This window comes from Pygoscelis adeliae, unplaced genomic scaffold (genome assembly GCF_000699105.1).
Source record: "Pygoscelis adeliae isolate BGI_AS28 unplaced genomic scaffold, ASM69910v1 Scaffold154, whole genome shotgun sequence".
NCBI classification, from domain to species: domain Eukaryota; kingdom Metazoa; phylum Chordata; class Aves; order Sphenisciformes; family Spheniscidae; genus Pygoscelis; species Pygoscelis adeliae.
This window is the reverse complement of record NW_008825113.1, coordinates 5,964,538-5,979,413: the sequence shown is the minus strand read 5'-3', so window position 1 is coordinate 5,979,413 and position 14,876 is coordinate 5,964,538. Positions and strand designations below refer to the sequence as shown.

General features: G+C 38.2%; 1 protein-coding gene across 5 annotated transcripts; it reads left to right on the top strand.

Annotated features, from left to right (window-relative positions):
- The first annotated feature begins 469 nt into the window (after positions 1 to 469).
- Positions 470 to 14,641, top strand: U2AF1 (U2 small nuclear RNA auxiliary factor 1). Of its 5 annotated transcripts, none has more exons than XM_009328002.1 (9): positions 1,751 to 1,838; positions 2,050 to 2,106; positions 4,634 to 4,700; positions 5,506 to 5,572; positions 8,929 to 8,978; positions 9,573 to 9,671; positions 10,873 to 11,006; positions 11,348 to 11,440; positions 13,932 to 14,641. In XM_009328002.1, the coding sequence occupies exons 5-9, from the start codon at positions 8,949 to 8,951 to the stop codon at positions 14,068 to 14,070; spliced, it is 495 nt and encodes a 164-aa protein (XP_009326277.1). In that variant the 5' UTR covers positions 1,751 to 1,838; positions 2,050 to 2,106; positions 4,634 to 4,700; positions 5,506 to 5,572; positions 8,929 to 8,948; the 3' UTR covers positions 14,071 to 14,641. The 5 variants fall into 5 exon arrangements, with proteins under 5 accessions (XP_009326279.1, XP_009326278.1, XP_009326277.1 ...); XM_009328005.1 differs by lacking the exon at positions 5,506 to 5,572 and adding an exon at positions 4,009 to 4,039 and having other exon boundaries at positions 1,758 to 1,838; XM_009328004.1 differs by lacking the exons at positions 2,050 to 2,106; positions 5,506 to 5,572 and adding an exon at positions 470 to 651.
- Positions 14,642 to 14,876: the final 235 nt, after the last annotated feature.

Below are 14,876 nucleotides of genomic sequence, written 5' to 3'. Positions count from 1 at the left end.
AAAGGGCCTCCTCTCCCCCTTTTGTTCGCGTCTCTGCGCCTCGCAGCGGCCCGAGAGCCTCCGCTCTGCCGCCAGGACAGCGACTGGTTATTTCTCCCCCCTCCCCAGGGTGCGGAGGATTTCCCCGACTGCTGCATCCCGATCCTCAGGCTTCTGCCTGCGGCCTTCCACGCGCCGGGAACGCCTCTAGTTTCTCCGGTTGTTGGAAGCATGCTTACAAAACCCTCCTAACGAAAATTTGGTCACCGTCGGCCTGACCAAACCAACGTGTTTTTCCACTCGTAAAAATGAGAGGGGGCGTCGATCTGCTACTGGACTAAAATTACCCTTGCCAGCCTCTGGCCGTGAGGCTCCCGTTTTCCTTCTACTTTGTAGTGCTACGTGCCGCTTCCAATTCGCTCGTCTGTCGGAAAAGCAGTATCGGCAGCCTCCCTTGAGCTCTGTCACTGTAGCATCCTTTCTGATATAATGCATCACGGTTTGACAGTATTAGCGCACGCCAGTACAGCGGGCGTCAAATTCCTCTACTGGTCTTATTTTCTATTCAAAAAGCGAGCGGAACTCTCCAGAGAGTGTTGAAATTGGAGGCGCTATTGGAAATTTTGTAGTTAGGTACTTTTTTTTGTTTCAGGGTAGAGTTCAGAAAAGACAGTAAGTATACTGTAATGCTAAGTATATGTTTTCGAAAACGTAATGAAGAGTAAGCATGTTACAATTTTACAGTAGAATGTTTTGCTAGAGATCAGATATGCTTTAGTACTTTAATATGTCTCCCTTCCTTGAGTTGATGTTGGTTACACAGGATTGCGGAAAGAATTGGTGTTAACTATGAGCGGGGGAGCGATAATCTTTCTTCCAGGAGAATTCTTATATTTCACTTACACATATATAGCCCATAATAGTTTTCTCGCCCTTCAGAATTTTGCATTCAATTTTCCCAGTCAAGGTAACTAAACTCCTTATGGTTTTCTTTCATCATTCTGTGTGAATTACATTTATATGCGAGAGTTTTACTGGCGTTCCTAAACCAGCATCGTTTTGAAGGTGTCGTTAGATGACAGTTAATTCAAGAAAAGCTTATGGTTTAAAAAAAAAAGATACTAATGCTTCCTTTTAAAATTATTAATTACATTCATGGAAATGGCTTAATTAAATTAATTTATTTTGCTTATGTGTATTCTCTCTCTGTAACATGATTTTCCTCTTACCTGAATTATTTCAAATACTGTGTTGGCAGCAGTCTGAGTTACCCTTAGAGTAGGACTAAACAGGTGGCTTATAAAACATTAGGTAGGTGCAGCTGTGTCAGCTTTAAAGCAGGTTATGTTGCCTGGACTAGGGGGTTGCATGAACTCAGACACAACCGTATAGCTCCCAGTGTAACTTTTCAGACTGTTTTTCGCATTGTTTCCCATCCCATCACCCAGTGAAACCGCTACAAAGCCAAGAGCGGAGAACCGGAAGGGTAAAACAGTACTGATGGCTTCTGTCCCTGGCGGTGTCATGAATGCACTTTGGGTTTGAGTAGCAGGTGAAATTGATTAGAGGACTCCCTGTAAATTAGTGGTAAAGAGGAATGGTATGCGAGCAGGTTTGCTGTAATGCTTTCCTATGCTGTTCTGATTTTTTTTTTCTTATGTTACTTCTCCACATCAAGATAAAGGCATTTAGGGCATATGTTTTAGAGGAATTGCATGTTAATGACTTTCTATTCCAATATGTAACTACTTTGGTTTTTTTTTACTTGCAGAGTCAACTGTTCATTTTATTTCAAAATCGGAGCTTGTCGTCATGGAGACAGATGTTCTCGGTTGCACAACAAACCAACATTTAGCCAGGTTTGTTTTCCTTTTGTTTTCTCTTTCTTGTGGAAGTATATTCTTGCTTCTTTAAAACGTAGATTCTCAGATACAAGTGAATAATTACCGAGCTCCAGATTAACTAGTTCACTTTTGGCCCCAGTTTATATGGGTTTTTGCTTTTTTGGGGGTATTCCATTTACTTCTCCCAGCATTTCTAATTATCTCCTGTCACCCTTAATGGCTGCAGGAAGCGATGCTGTTGTAAGCTTGCCTGTAGTAGAGACCAACCAGTGCTAACTTTCAGGTGAGTGTGCCTTCTCAGTGGTGTTTAGGCACTTAAACCATCCCAGGTTTTTTTAATCACAAACGATGGCAGCATGTTCTGCCTATCTCAAAGGTGTCAACTTAAGTCCTTTATGCATATAATAGAGGAAGAGTAATTAATAAATAAAAGCAACTCTTCTGTCGTTAAATTTGCTCTCTCATCCAGGCCCTTAAGTTTCGAGAGTAACTTAAGTACTTGCTTTGAATGTGAAAGAAGTGTTTCTTGAAAACAGCTTGCCTGGTTGCTGAGGGTGTATATGTCATTTGATGACAGATTATTTAATCTTTGGCTATGTGAACATTGTTAGAGACATGATGTGTGACTGCATGTCTGCCAAAAAAAAAAAAAGGCGCAGTGGGTGATAGGGTTCGTATTATTATGAGCGCTATAGTTTTCAGAAATTATATTCCTGGAGAACTGTATGCTTTGCCTTTTTCTATCACTGCTGATTGTCCAGGTATACAGGTAAATTGATTTCTTTGGGAGTATCGTATATGATAAGTAGTGCCTATGAAAGTTGTTGCGTTATCAGCAGTTTTACCTACAAAGGTAAAGTTTACATAGCAGTGGAGTCCTCTGCAAGTTCATTTTAGCTGACCTGGAGCAGGATTGGTTAGACTGGTGGACTGGTGTTGGTTTGGGGAGAATTAGGGAGGCAAGTCCTCTCCATGTGGCTGGGGTCCAGAGCAATGGTGCTCATGAAGTTAAACTTTGTGAGTGCGTGAGTGGGCGGGGTAGTTCTAGGGGGGGCTGTCTAGCTTACTGATCGATGGGGACCGCTGCTGGTACTTCATCTGCAAAAACAGTTTTCCACTTCTGGGAATTTAATAATCTTTAATGTAATATTGTCTCTCAAAAAGAATGCTGTCCATTTTCAAAACTATTCCATGTCGCTGACCTACATGGAGAGCGCGCTGAAATGTGATTGGTTATTTAGAGACCTGAATTTAGGTCATTGGCTGCTAGAAAATATTTCTAAATTAGACAACTTCCACACTAGTTGTCTTTAAGTTAAAAAAAAAAAAAACAAAACCCCAAACTACATATTTTTTTATTAAAAAAAAAAAAACCCTCTGTGTGCAGCAATAGTTTCTTCTGTCAGTGCGGTCTTCAGCTTTGCTGTAGAAACTGCGGTTAGCAGTGCCAGCTGAAGTGGGTCAGCAGGGCCTGTCAGAGCCACCCCGGGGTGCCTGGGACCACTACAGCATTGCACCCGCCAGGCGGGCTGTATTGTAACATCTCAAATGTACCTGGCAGGTGCGTAGGGTTCACTACAGAAATCTTTACTTGTATGCAGATTGATAATCAGCTGTGATAGAAAATAGAAGAACAGGTACCTTACTAACGGGGAAGTTACCAGCACAGTATTTTTATCTTGTGTCGCTATTGCTGGTGCAGCTACTCTATAGAAGAGCTGTGTTAGGAAAGGTCGTGCGATCCAGGGTGATCAAATTACCACCGATCAGCAGAAACACTGTAACTATATGCATGTTTCTGGCTCTCTCCAATTGTAGGCTAAAACATAGTTATTTTAAACCTGGGCCACGGGAGCACAAAGCTTTGGTTGGTATGACCGTACCGTTGTAAAACAAGTGTGTGATTTCTAAATGTGATGTTACAGACTTTTTTACGTGTTAAGTGGGCAGCATATGTAGGTATGACATTGCTGGTCCTGTGACTTCTTTAAGCTCTGAATTCTTACTGTGACTAATAATAATGTGTAAGCTAAAATTATTTGGGGATTGCGATTCATACTAACTAACATTGAGCTTGTGTTTTAAGTAATCAAATTTCAATTTTTGAGCTGCTTACAGTGATATGGACGTTTGGAATTTTTTTGTAATATTAGTTTACTAACTTAAACATGGTTTGTTTTTTCAGACAACTTGATTTTAAGAAGAACGGTACAAATGTAAGGTTTCAAGTCTGCCTGGGCTAATTCTTCAAGTAAAAAGCAGAAGGGCTAAAAGGATATTGTCCTTATTTGAAGGATCGGAAACATGTGAACCCATGATGCTATTATATTATTTAAACAGAAATTCCACCAAGAAATTCCTGATGCACAAAACGAGACGTAGCTCTTGCCTAAAAACCTTACTGTCTGGTGTAACATTTTAGACTCTGTGGCATTATGTATTATATGCTGTGCACATAACACTATTTTTTTTTTTTTCCCCCCCTAGAGTTACAATAATGAATCTGGTCTCGAAAGCTAGGCATCTCCATAATGTCATGTAGTTTGACACTTTAGGTTACTGTGCCTCACAACTCCCATATTGAGGATAGCTGTTGAGACAAATGCAGCTCTTTCTTGGTGGTTAATTAAAACTGTTTTCATAATATGATGGTCTGGATGCAATTTTGGAAGATATTCTGCAAATACAAAAGGAAGTCTTAAGAGTAAAATATTACTTTTAGCTGTTTGCAAACAAGTTGTCTCTTTGCAATTGTCTATTATATGCACAGCAGCCAGTAGAATTCCCCTTTTTATTTTTTTTCCCCGCAGACCATCTTGATTCAAAACATCTATCGTAACCCCCAAAACAGTGCACAGACGGCTGACGGCTCACACTGTAAGTCCCACAGTTGGAGAAATTTTTTTAAAGAATGGTGTTAAAGAGCCCACTCCTAATTATGAGAAAATAATGTTGGCTTCTGAGCTGCTGACATAAAGCTGTTGCAAACAGGACAAGTGACGGAACTCTTCTTGCGCATAGATCAAGAACTTGTCAAATGTGTGCAATTCAGAATGCAGAACTGACTGCATAAATTGGACTTGATGCAGATTCTCTTTTGCACTGCAAAGTGAAACTTGATTGCTTAGTAACTGCGTTCTCCTTAAAGGGTTAAACTGCAGACATTTCTCAAATTCTTGATTTAACAAAAAAAAAAAAAAATAGGTGTATATGTGATGTACGGTAAGTTTCCCAAAACTGTGGGTTTTCTTTCATCTTAACTTTTTTAGGAAAATGGAGATTTCATGTTATGCTGTAATTATTGTATTACTTCCTTTCCTGGGGTTTTGCTACTAAGAAACCATTCAGTAAAACCAAATTCAAACAAATTATTACGCTTGTAATTGGAATACTGTGTTTGGATGCCATCTATTACATATCTGCCTGAAATCATGCAAAACCCCTCTATAGTAATATTGGTGAATAAAATAAAAAATACAATAATGGAGTATCATGAGGTCTCTATTACTTTACAGTGTTAGGCTGATTCAGAAAGGTCACCAGCTAAGTGAAAGTTCTCCTTCTTGGGAGAGAATAACCACCTCTCTTTCAGCACAGACTCGGCTAAAGCGACCCTAAAGGAAACCGGTTTCTTGTTAAAATTATTTTCCATAATATAAAGTTGTTGCGTTTTGTATTTCAGACCATTGCCCTCTTGAACATTTACCGTAACCCTCAAAACTCTTCCCAGTCTGCTGACGGTTTGCGCTGTAAGTTCATACAAGTTCCTTCACTGGTTCCCTGGGCTTGATTGTCAGAGCTCAGTGTCGACTTAAGCTGGTCTACCATTTTAGTTTAACAGATCAAACTGACCACGTTTCATTAAATGTCTACAAAACAAACACACACAAAAAAAAAAAACAAACCAAAAAACTTTTTTGTCCCATTCACCTTCCTCCCTACTCCCAGAACTAGGAGGGGAATCTGAATACCATATATTAAATCAAAAAGGGTTGAAATTGCACTTCCCCTGTAAAGCAGTCTTGGTTGCACTGCTTTCTTCCCTCCGCCTTTCTCCCTGCCAGTTGCCTGCATCCTAGGAATGCTTTTCTGTATGTTTTGTGCTATCCATTAGGTTCCACTGTCTAAAAGAGCAGGACAATGACATGTTGACTTCATCCAGAACAAATTTCCTGCTCCGTAAATGTTAAGAGAACTTGAATTTGAAACTTTTCAGACTGCATGCAGAAATTTGTCCTAGGTTAATGCAGCTTCCATTTAGAGTCTACTTTCGAAGAATACACTTTGACTGACAAACGCTTCCCTTCTGGCAGCTGTCCTTTTTGGATAGGTGCATGCTTAAAATTCCTTCCATGCTTTGAAAATTCAAATTCCAAAACCAAGTCGCATATTTACCTAGGAAAACATATCTTTAAAAGTACTTTGAGGAGGGGAAGGCATTTGGGTATGGTCATGGACTAATTTAATGACTCCTCATGAGGTAGGAATGGGCATAAGAAAACACACCTACTGTGAGACTGGCAGAAGTTAAATGACCAGGATTGTTGATCGGCGATTACTGATATATCATTGTGATTGAATCATCAACATTAGAATAAAATTTAAAAAACCAAAGGTTTAGGACCAAAAAGGATCGGTGTTTCTAACTAATATTTCTTGGTGAAGTGAATATTGACTGTGTGGTAATAAAGCTTTGTTTGGCTATTCCTTTTTTTGACTGTTGGATCATAGACTAGTTCAGATTAGTTACCAGCATTTGATTAGACATGCTTTGTGAAATCAGCCACTAACTTAAAAGTCAACACTGTCTCTTCTGCTTCTAAAAGTAATAATGGCCCAATTAAGTAATTTGAGTTTTTTGTCACACAATCAAGCTAGATACGTAATGAGCTATGTAAGTTTGTCTAGATGCTTAAAGAGTTCTATTGGTTTGTAGGCTTTCTTGTTGCAGATGCTTAGTAGTTAATGCTGTTTCAGTAAACCAAAAAATGCACAGTTGGGTGTTTCCACTCTGTCCCTGAACTCTCAATGCGCTGGTAACTAATTTGCACAGAGTTACAGCAGTTTGGTCTGCGGAGCCGTTTAGACTGTACGGCTCCAAGAGTCTTGAATAGATTCTCTAGCGTTCTAAATGCTGGTATCCAACTCTAGTTTGTCTTGACAAGCGGGTAGCTATTTAACAGAGCCCAACTGTACCTCCTGTGGTAGAGCTGGCGCTCTGTTACCAGTAGGTTTGCTGAAACTCCTGGCTCCCTGGTTTTTCGATATTTGTCCCTACTTAAGTATTGCATGTATTTTAAATGGATAACTTGGGTAGCTGTTTAATGCTTTTGTTGTTGTTGCTTAACTGTCTTCCTTTCTATTGCCGTCGTAGAGGATTAACCTTAGTTTTGAACAGCAGTAGTTTTCCTGAGTATTTTAATTAGTAATTGGGCTTCTCAAGGTTCAGATACCGGTAGCCCTGGAATATGAATGTTTGTAAAGCCTGTGCATATGTATGCTTCCCACTTTAGAAGGACGTTCAAGTAGTCGTTAACTAACTGTTGCTTATCATCTCCTAATTTGACAATGGAATCTCCTTACAAGTTTTTAGCACTTGTCCATCTGGTAAAAAGTAGTTACTCCCAGCGTGGCTCACAGAGCCCCTGCCTGATATCTTTTAAACAAAACAAAAAAACCCCTTAGGTATTAGTAAGCCGTTATCAGTGGTGTTGGCAGAACCTTGGGAATATAGTTAAGTATTAAACTGTCTAGAAATACTGGTTTAATGTTTGATATTCCTTAATTTGCTATATAACTGTGGGGAAGCCGTGGGGAAGAAGAAAATTCTTAAAAGCAAGCATGTTTCAACTGCAGAAACATTGTTAGCCTAAACTATATATAAACACATGCCCCTTAGCCTTCTTCAGGAGGTGAGCTGGGTGGAAGAAAAGTAGTTACAGTTCCAGAGAGTGTGGCTGGTTAATATTAGAGCCTTTGAAGAAAAATGTTAAGTCTGTCCAAATGGTAATACTGGCCAAAAATGACTGAGCCCAAAGCATCTCTTTCTTTCATAGCAGCCTGAAGTGAACAAACTCAGCTTTGTTGGCTCAGTTTCTTGTCTTTCACTTTCTGTAAACTAAAACAGTAGTGTTTGTAATTTAAAGGCTGGAATATTTTTCTAGCTTAAAATGCAGGGTTGATTTTAAAACTGCTCCGCTTGATCTTAATAAACCACTTAACTGCTGAAGAGCTAATACATTAGGCTTTAATGTATACAGCTTAATGTAGTTTAAAATCTGTAGACTGGAAGAAACAAATGAAATTCATTTTTATATTCTTAATGCTTTGAAAAATCAGCCAAACTTTTGTTGTTTTTTTATAGCAGCAGGCAAGCAGCGCTCACTTGTAAAGTCCAGCTTGGAGCATGAAAATAATCTAACCTGAATATATGGCTGGCTTGTCTTGCACTAAAAGCTGTTCTGCAGGACTACAGAAAAATCAAGTGATACTCAAAATTAAACTAGAAAATTGCTCTCTATTGCAAAGCATTATGGTACCCTTCTTTGAGGGCACTGAGAAAAGTGTGTCATTTCAGTAACTATTCTGAGCAAATTAAAAAAAAAAAATTCGGGGCTATGTTACATTGTGAACTCTGAAATTCTAGTGTATGTGCTGGAGAGGTGGACATGTTAAAATGAAATTCTGCCTTTAGGAAGAGGAACACTAAATTGTAATCACGCTTTAAAGTATGCAAATGTAACAAAGCACTTGCCTTCTGTTTAGGTAAAATTGTTGGTAGATAGAGGGTGGGACTGTACATTAAATTTAAGTGATTTCAAAGTAATTCCTTTCCCCTTCCTTTAAATTTGTGGCATACAAGTTTGGCTCCGATTAAAACTTGTTTTGATTTGATCATGTCAATGTAATGTTTTGACATATACTTTGGGGACTCAAAGCTCTTCACACATACTTATTTTTAATATTCCTATTAGTTAGCTCTATGCTATATGGTGTCTTTTATGCTCCAGACGGCCTCTCTAGATTGTTTTGTAGTATGATCAAAATCTCTTCTTCCTTAGTTATAGGCTCTAATCGATATGACTCTTGATTTTTTTTTTTACAGGTGCTGTAAGCGATGTTGAGATGCAGGAACATTATGATGAATTCTTTGAGGTGTGTAAAAGATGTAAAAATGCATTCAAGTGTTTGTGGATTTGTCGACACAAATGAGTTAGATGGATTCAGAGAAAAGCGCTTGTTTCCTCAGGTGTTCGTATACAACTTACAACTTACAGTGCTAAATATTTCCTGGTATAACCTTTGGTTAGTTTGGCTTTAACTTTACTGTTTATAATAGACTTTGTTTAAAGATCAGCAACTTAAGTGATGTAGCATTTTGATTCCATAATCCTCTTCTTTCCTGTGAATTTAAAATATACTTAATTATTTGTATAGAAGCAAACTAAGTAAAACTATAGCATCAAGGCTTATATGTAGTGCTTTCAGTGCATCTTATGTATTCTGTAAATACTGTATGCATAGTGTTTTCTGTAGCTTTTTATTGTATCCTGTTAGTGCTGTACTTGCAGATGGACACAGTACAGGCCAAGCAAGTACTAATTTTAAAATCAGAAATGTAAAAAAAGGTTGTTTTGGTTTGTTTTTTTTAAGGAAGGCCTTCTTTTGTACTAACTAACAGCTAAACGCAATACTTCTGTACTTATGACTAATGTGCTGCAAACTTGTAATTGTTTGCTTTGTGCTTAGGAGGTCTTCACAGAAATGGAAGAAAAATATGGTGAAGTTGAGGAGATGAACGTTTGTGATAACCTTGGAGATCATCTAGTTGGAAATGTATATGTAAAGGTAGGATAAAGAGACATGTTTATGTAATCAATAGGGGTGGTATTCGCTGATTTACAATTTTCAAAGCTACTGTATGCTTGTAGATTTTGCGAGAGTGACTCTCCAGCTCCTCTCCAATGTCACAATATAAAGTAGAAAGAGTGAAAATGTGCATGGAATCTGAAAGAAATTTTAAGAGCTTATGAGAAGCTTTCTCGATAGTCAAAATCTGTGTCATTTTCATAAACATTAACACTTTTTTACATTGTCATAAATACAGTCACCACTGCTGCACTGTTTAGTTTGCCAGGATTAATTTGGGGTCTGTCTTCCCATTACACTGCCTTTTAAGTACTTTGTTATGAGCAGAGGTTTATTTGCAACAGGTGTGTTCATTTTCAACAGGTGCCATTTATTTTCTAACTTCCCAGTTAAACAAAACATTTTGTAACCAAGCTACATTTGCCAGTAGCTGGGTGGTGTGAGGTGCACACTGGAGCACTGGGTTTAGCTCTTAAAAGTCATTGGTATCTCTTGAATAATGAGTACAAAGTTGTCACCTGCAGAAATCTTATTGTGTCTACACAGTGTTGGGGAGGTGTGAGAGAGTTTGTTTGAATATTTTTACTGTACGTTCCCTTAACTGGAAAGTATTTTCATGCCTAAAATTCTCAGCTGTGTAGGTCATAATCAGAAATAAAAGTTGCTTTTAAAAATTTGCAAGTGGTTAGCTGTGGAAAGGAATTTCAAATTTAAGTTTTACATTCATTGTAAAACAGGATCAGATTTTTGTAAATTCTAATTTAAATGAATAAGAGCTTCAGTTCTCATGCAGATTTCTCTTAAATGTTTGGGAAAAAAAATCCATTACATTTGGAGCATTAGTGTTCTAGGAAGTACTCCTAAGCATTCTCGTTGTTTAAAGCTGTACTAAGAAAACACAATATCTATTGTGTCTTTTAATACAAGCCACAAAACTTGAAAGACCAAACATGACATAATTAAGAGGAAATATCAATGTTTTGATTAGCTCTGAGTCCTGATTAATGAGAAGCTAGCATCTTTACCCTTGATCTGATGGACTGTCCCAGGAACTCTGAAGACACTTCTAATTTGATTGCTAGTCCTAAGCCTCAGATAGCACACAACTGATTTGACAGGAATCTTCGATCTACTTCTGTTGCTTCTCTATAATGTGAGGAAATGTTAATTTTGCTTTTAGTTTCGCCGTGAAGAAGATGCGGAAAAGGCTGTGATTGACCTGAACAATCGCTGGTTTAATGGACAGCCCATTCATGCTGAGCTTTCACCTGTGACTGACTTCAGAGAGGCCTGTTGCCGTCAATATGAAATGGGGTAAAAAGTGACTTCCTGTTTGGCTATGACGGTATCTTTAAAACGCTTGCACAGGCAGGGTGGTCGCTTGGGTGTGGCTTTTATGTGTAGCTTAGTGTAGGAAGAAAGCCACTTCAGGTAATGTTAATATGGAGGACCTGCAGTCAGCCTCTTGACTTTTGCCATCCTTCAGGATTTTGATCTAGGAGTGAGTCGGTGTTGGTGAATGATGCTTGCGATTTACTGGTTTTAACGTTAGAGATGATTAACTTTTAGATGGCTAGAGGTCTACTAGGGCTTAGGGCAAACAGATACAGTGTAGACCTGGGAGTTTCAACTGTGTCTCTTGAATTCTGTTTCAGAGAGTGTACACGAGGAGGTTTCTGCAACTTTATGCATTTGAAGCCCATTTCTCGAGAGTTAAGACGTGAGTTGTATGGGCGGCGTCGTAAAAAGTAAGTTTGCTTTTAAACACGATTAAACCAGGTAAATTAAGGATCAGTTGCTGAAAATTCTGAAGGCAAACCTTTAAACTTAAGTCCTCTCTCATTTTTTCTAATGCAATTCTGATACATGCCAATGAAAGGGCATCAAGTAAAGCTAGCGAGTGGCCGGTTTAGAACAAAGGAATAGGTTTGTCTTTAAAAAAAATAACAAGTTACGGTGCTTATTTCTCTGTGGTGCTGTGGATGCTGTTAAGAGAAGGCAGGGTTCAAGGGGAAGAATATTCACTGAGTTACTAAGTACTTAGGACCTACCTGTGGTTCAAATCTCCAAACTGTGAACTGTAACAGGCGGACATTATTTGGGAGAAGTATTGCTTTATGCCTCTTCTCTATTTTATCGTCTTCTAAATGTATTTGCTCGTGGCCTTTGTTAGAAGCAGGCTACTTGGCTAATGGGCATTTTGGCAGGATCAGATTGGACACTTTTAGCATTATGCACAATCAAGCACATCTGTAGATTATATTCAGTACCCAACCTTACTTGGTTTTAACACTTAATGGCTAACTTTCCTAGCCCGTATTCATTCCGTAATGTTAGTAATGGGCGATCGCTGTATTGAGCTCACTTTTTATGAGCGCTAGCCTCACAATGTGACCCTTCTTGATGGGAATTCTCAGTAGGGCAAAGGAATAGTAATTTTGCTTAATGGCAAAAAAAAGAAGATTGTGAAATACATTTTATTAAATATTTATATTAAATTATTTATTAAGGTACCTTGTAGAAAGGCTTATACCATTGCCGTTTCTATGACACCTGTCTTGTGGATGGTTCACTTTGAGCTGGATTCAACCTGCTTGCTTTTAGGACCTTGCTATTTAGGATAGGTATATAAAATTGTTGAGCTTCCTTTTATATAGAGCACAATTTTGTAGCTTTCTTTCAATCACAGAAGGAGCCTGGGATTGTGAACATGTTTTTCCTATAAATGCCTCTAATTGGCAGTGTCTTAGAATTTGTGAGGATGAATTTAACTTTGGAAAATGTAGATTGTGTTGCTGAGGCACATGTATTTGTGCCTAAATACTTTCCTAAAATATCCCAATTAAAGCTTACATTTAAGTTTAAATTAATATTTAAGATGTTTGAGTGATTTATGAAAAAGAAAGTATGCTCTTGTATTAGCCTTTTGGTCACTCTTATGAATCTGGATCTCTCGGACTTAGTAAGGCTAATTAAAAGGTATCACCTTTTACTGCAAGAAAGATCATACTTACGTATTTGGCTTTGGAATACGATTGTTTTACCCATAGCCCAATTTCAGTCTGTGGTAAAGCAAATAAATAAAATAGCTGAATCCTCCATCTGGTTTTGTCTTTCTTGGCCCTATTTAAATTCTTTGTGCAGCTAAAGCTGTCACAGGTTAGCAGTAAGGCTTGATGTAAAAAAATCAGTTCTTGTGTCAGTGAGATTTCACAGGTAGATTGTATAAACTAGACTGACCTGAAAGTAGTTCTACACAGAACGAAATACATCAAAGCTGGGTTTTTTTTTCTAGTAGAAAAAAGGAGGGTAAACCAGAACTTTTGAATAATAGGTTAATCTAGTAATTCTGGACAGTTCAGTGGTATGCAAGAGTTATGTATGTGTCTGTCATAGTGAAATTTGTCACCATACACACTCCCACCCCAAAACATCTCACCATGGAACGATATTCTGCAAACTTCAGACTTGTAGCATTTGTTTCCCTGAGCTTTTTAGTTCTGCTGTAATTTCTACACCTATTTAAAACTGTACTGTTTAAAATAACAGTAAATAAATAAATAAAGTAAATAAAATTGACTTTTCTAAAATGCTTAATAACATTCAAACCACCCTTCCTTGGCAAGTGCCATATAAGCTATAAATACATAGTAGCTGTGTTAGCAGTACCTTCTGGGTGGTTTTAGCTTTCTTCTTGAATTCAAGTCATTGACCTCAGAGGCAGGGAAGATTGTTTTCAAATGTTGATAGCTTCTAGAAGCAGGGGGTGTGGGGGAGAGAAGGGGGAAAAAAGAAATCACCTGCATTAATTAGCAATTACAATTCAGTTCTCCAATAGGAGTGGACTTACGAACAGCTGTAGGCTTTTGCTGTGCCTTGTTAAGAGCTGTTCATAACTGCAAAAGCAGGTGTCCCCTTCTCTTGCTGCTTTAACAGCTGTGTAAGAGTGCATTTGGTTCCTCTACGTGCCTTTCCTTAAGTTTTGCACACCCGTTACAATGGATGACTGGCGGTGAACAGTTGAGTCTTTTAACAGTATGTGTTGACTCCTCGGCACTAAGCTTGTTCTGTTTGTAAATGCATGGTTTCGCAGCCCGAGTGCCAATTTACCGATCCTTCTAATGCCACGTTGTCTTTCTTCTCCCTCGTTGCGTACATCCTTAAGTGTTCTACTGTGTGGTACTGCAAGTAAATTGCTGAATGTGATGAAACAATAAAATGTTCAAACTTTCTTTGAAGGCATAGATCCAGGTCGAGGTCCCGTGAACGTCGGTCTAGATCCAGAGATCGTGGTCGTGGAGGTGGTGGTGGAGGAGGAGGAGGACGTGAACGTGATAGGAGGCGGTCAAGAGATCGTGAAAGATCTGGTCGATTCTGAGCCATGCCATTTTTACTGTATGTCTGCTAGAAAGTGTTGTAGTTTGACCAAACAAGTTCATAATGAGATTTTTTTTAAAGATGGGCTTCTGAATAAAAAATTTGTAGTGATACAGTATTCTTTGTGTAACTTGTTTCTTGTGGGGGGAGTCTTTTTAACTGTCATTCCTCTATCTTGACAAATACCTGGATTAACTATGCCTGAGGGAAAGGTGGTAAATGTATTGGAGGAGCGCCAGTTTTGTTTTTGTTTTTTTTTTATTCGGGTATAATTTGAACTGTTGATGAAAATGTGTGTGTATATAATATAAAATATTATATACATAGTAAAAATAATATACTGCTTAAGAAACAGTTACTCACATAAGTTTCCCTTTTCTGCTATGCTGTCTGCTTATTTAGGTTAGTTTAGGCACATTTAAAAGGAAGGCTGTGCAAAATGCATTTATTTACCAAGTAGAAACGCTTAGTTACAAAAATGTATGTTTGTTTGTTACCAGAAGTCTGTGCTCTGTCTATCAATGTGACTGTGGCATTTACAATAAATCCAATTTCTTGGTGTAAAATCTAAAGCCTATTTTCTAAGCACTCTGGAGTAGTTGAGTTGCTACTCCTGGCTGTGCCAGAGTTCATAGTTCAATTTTTTTTTAATGATTCTGACTAAATTCCTTGTCTTTCGCTGGAAAGAAAGTTGCCTAGTGCAGTGTGGAAAAAAAAAGTAATCTTTTTATCGCAATAATTCATAATAGGCAGGTGAGGTTTTTTAAAAAAAACTCATGCTCCATGCAACATGATACCTAGGATCTA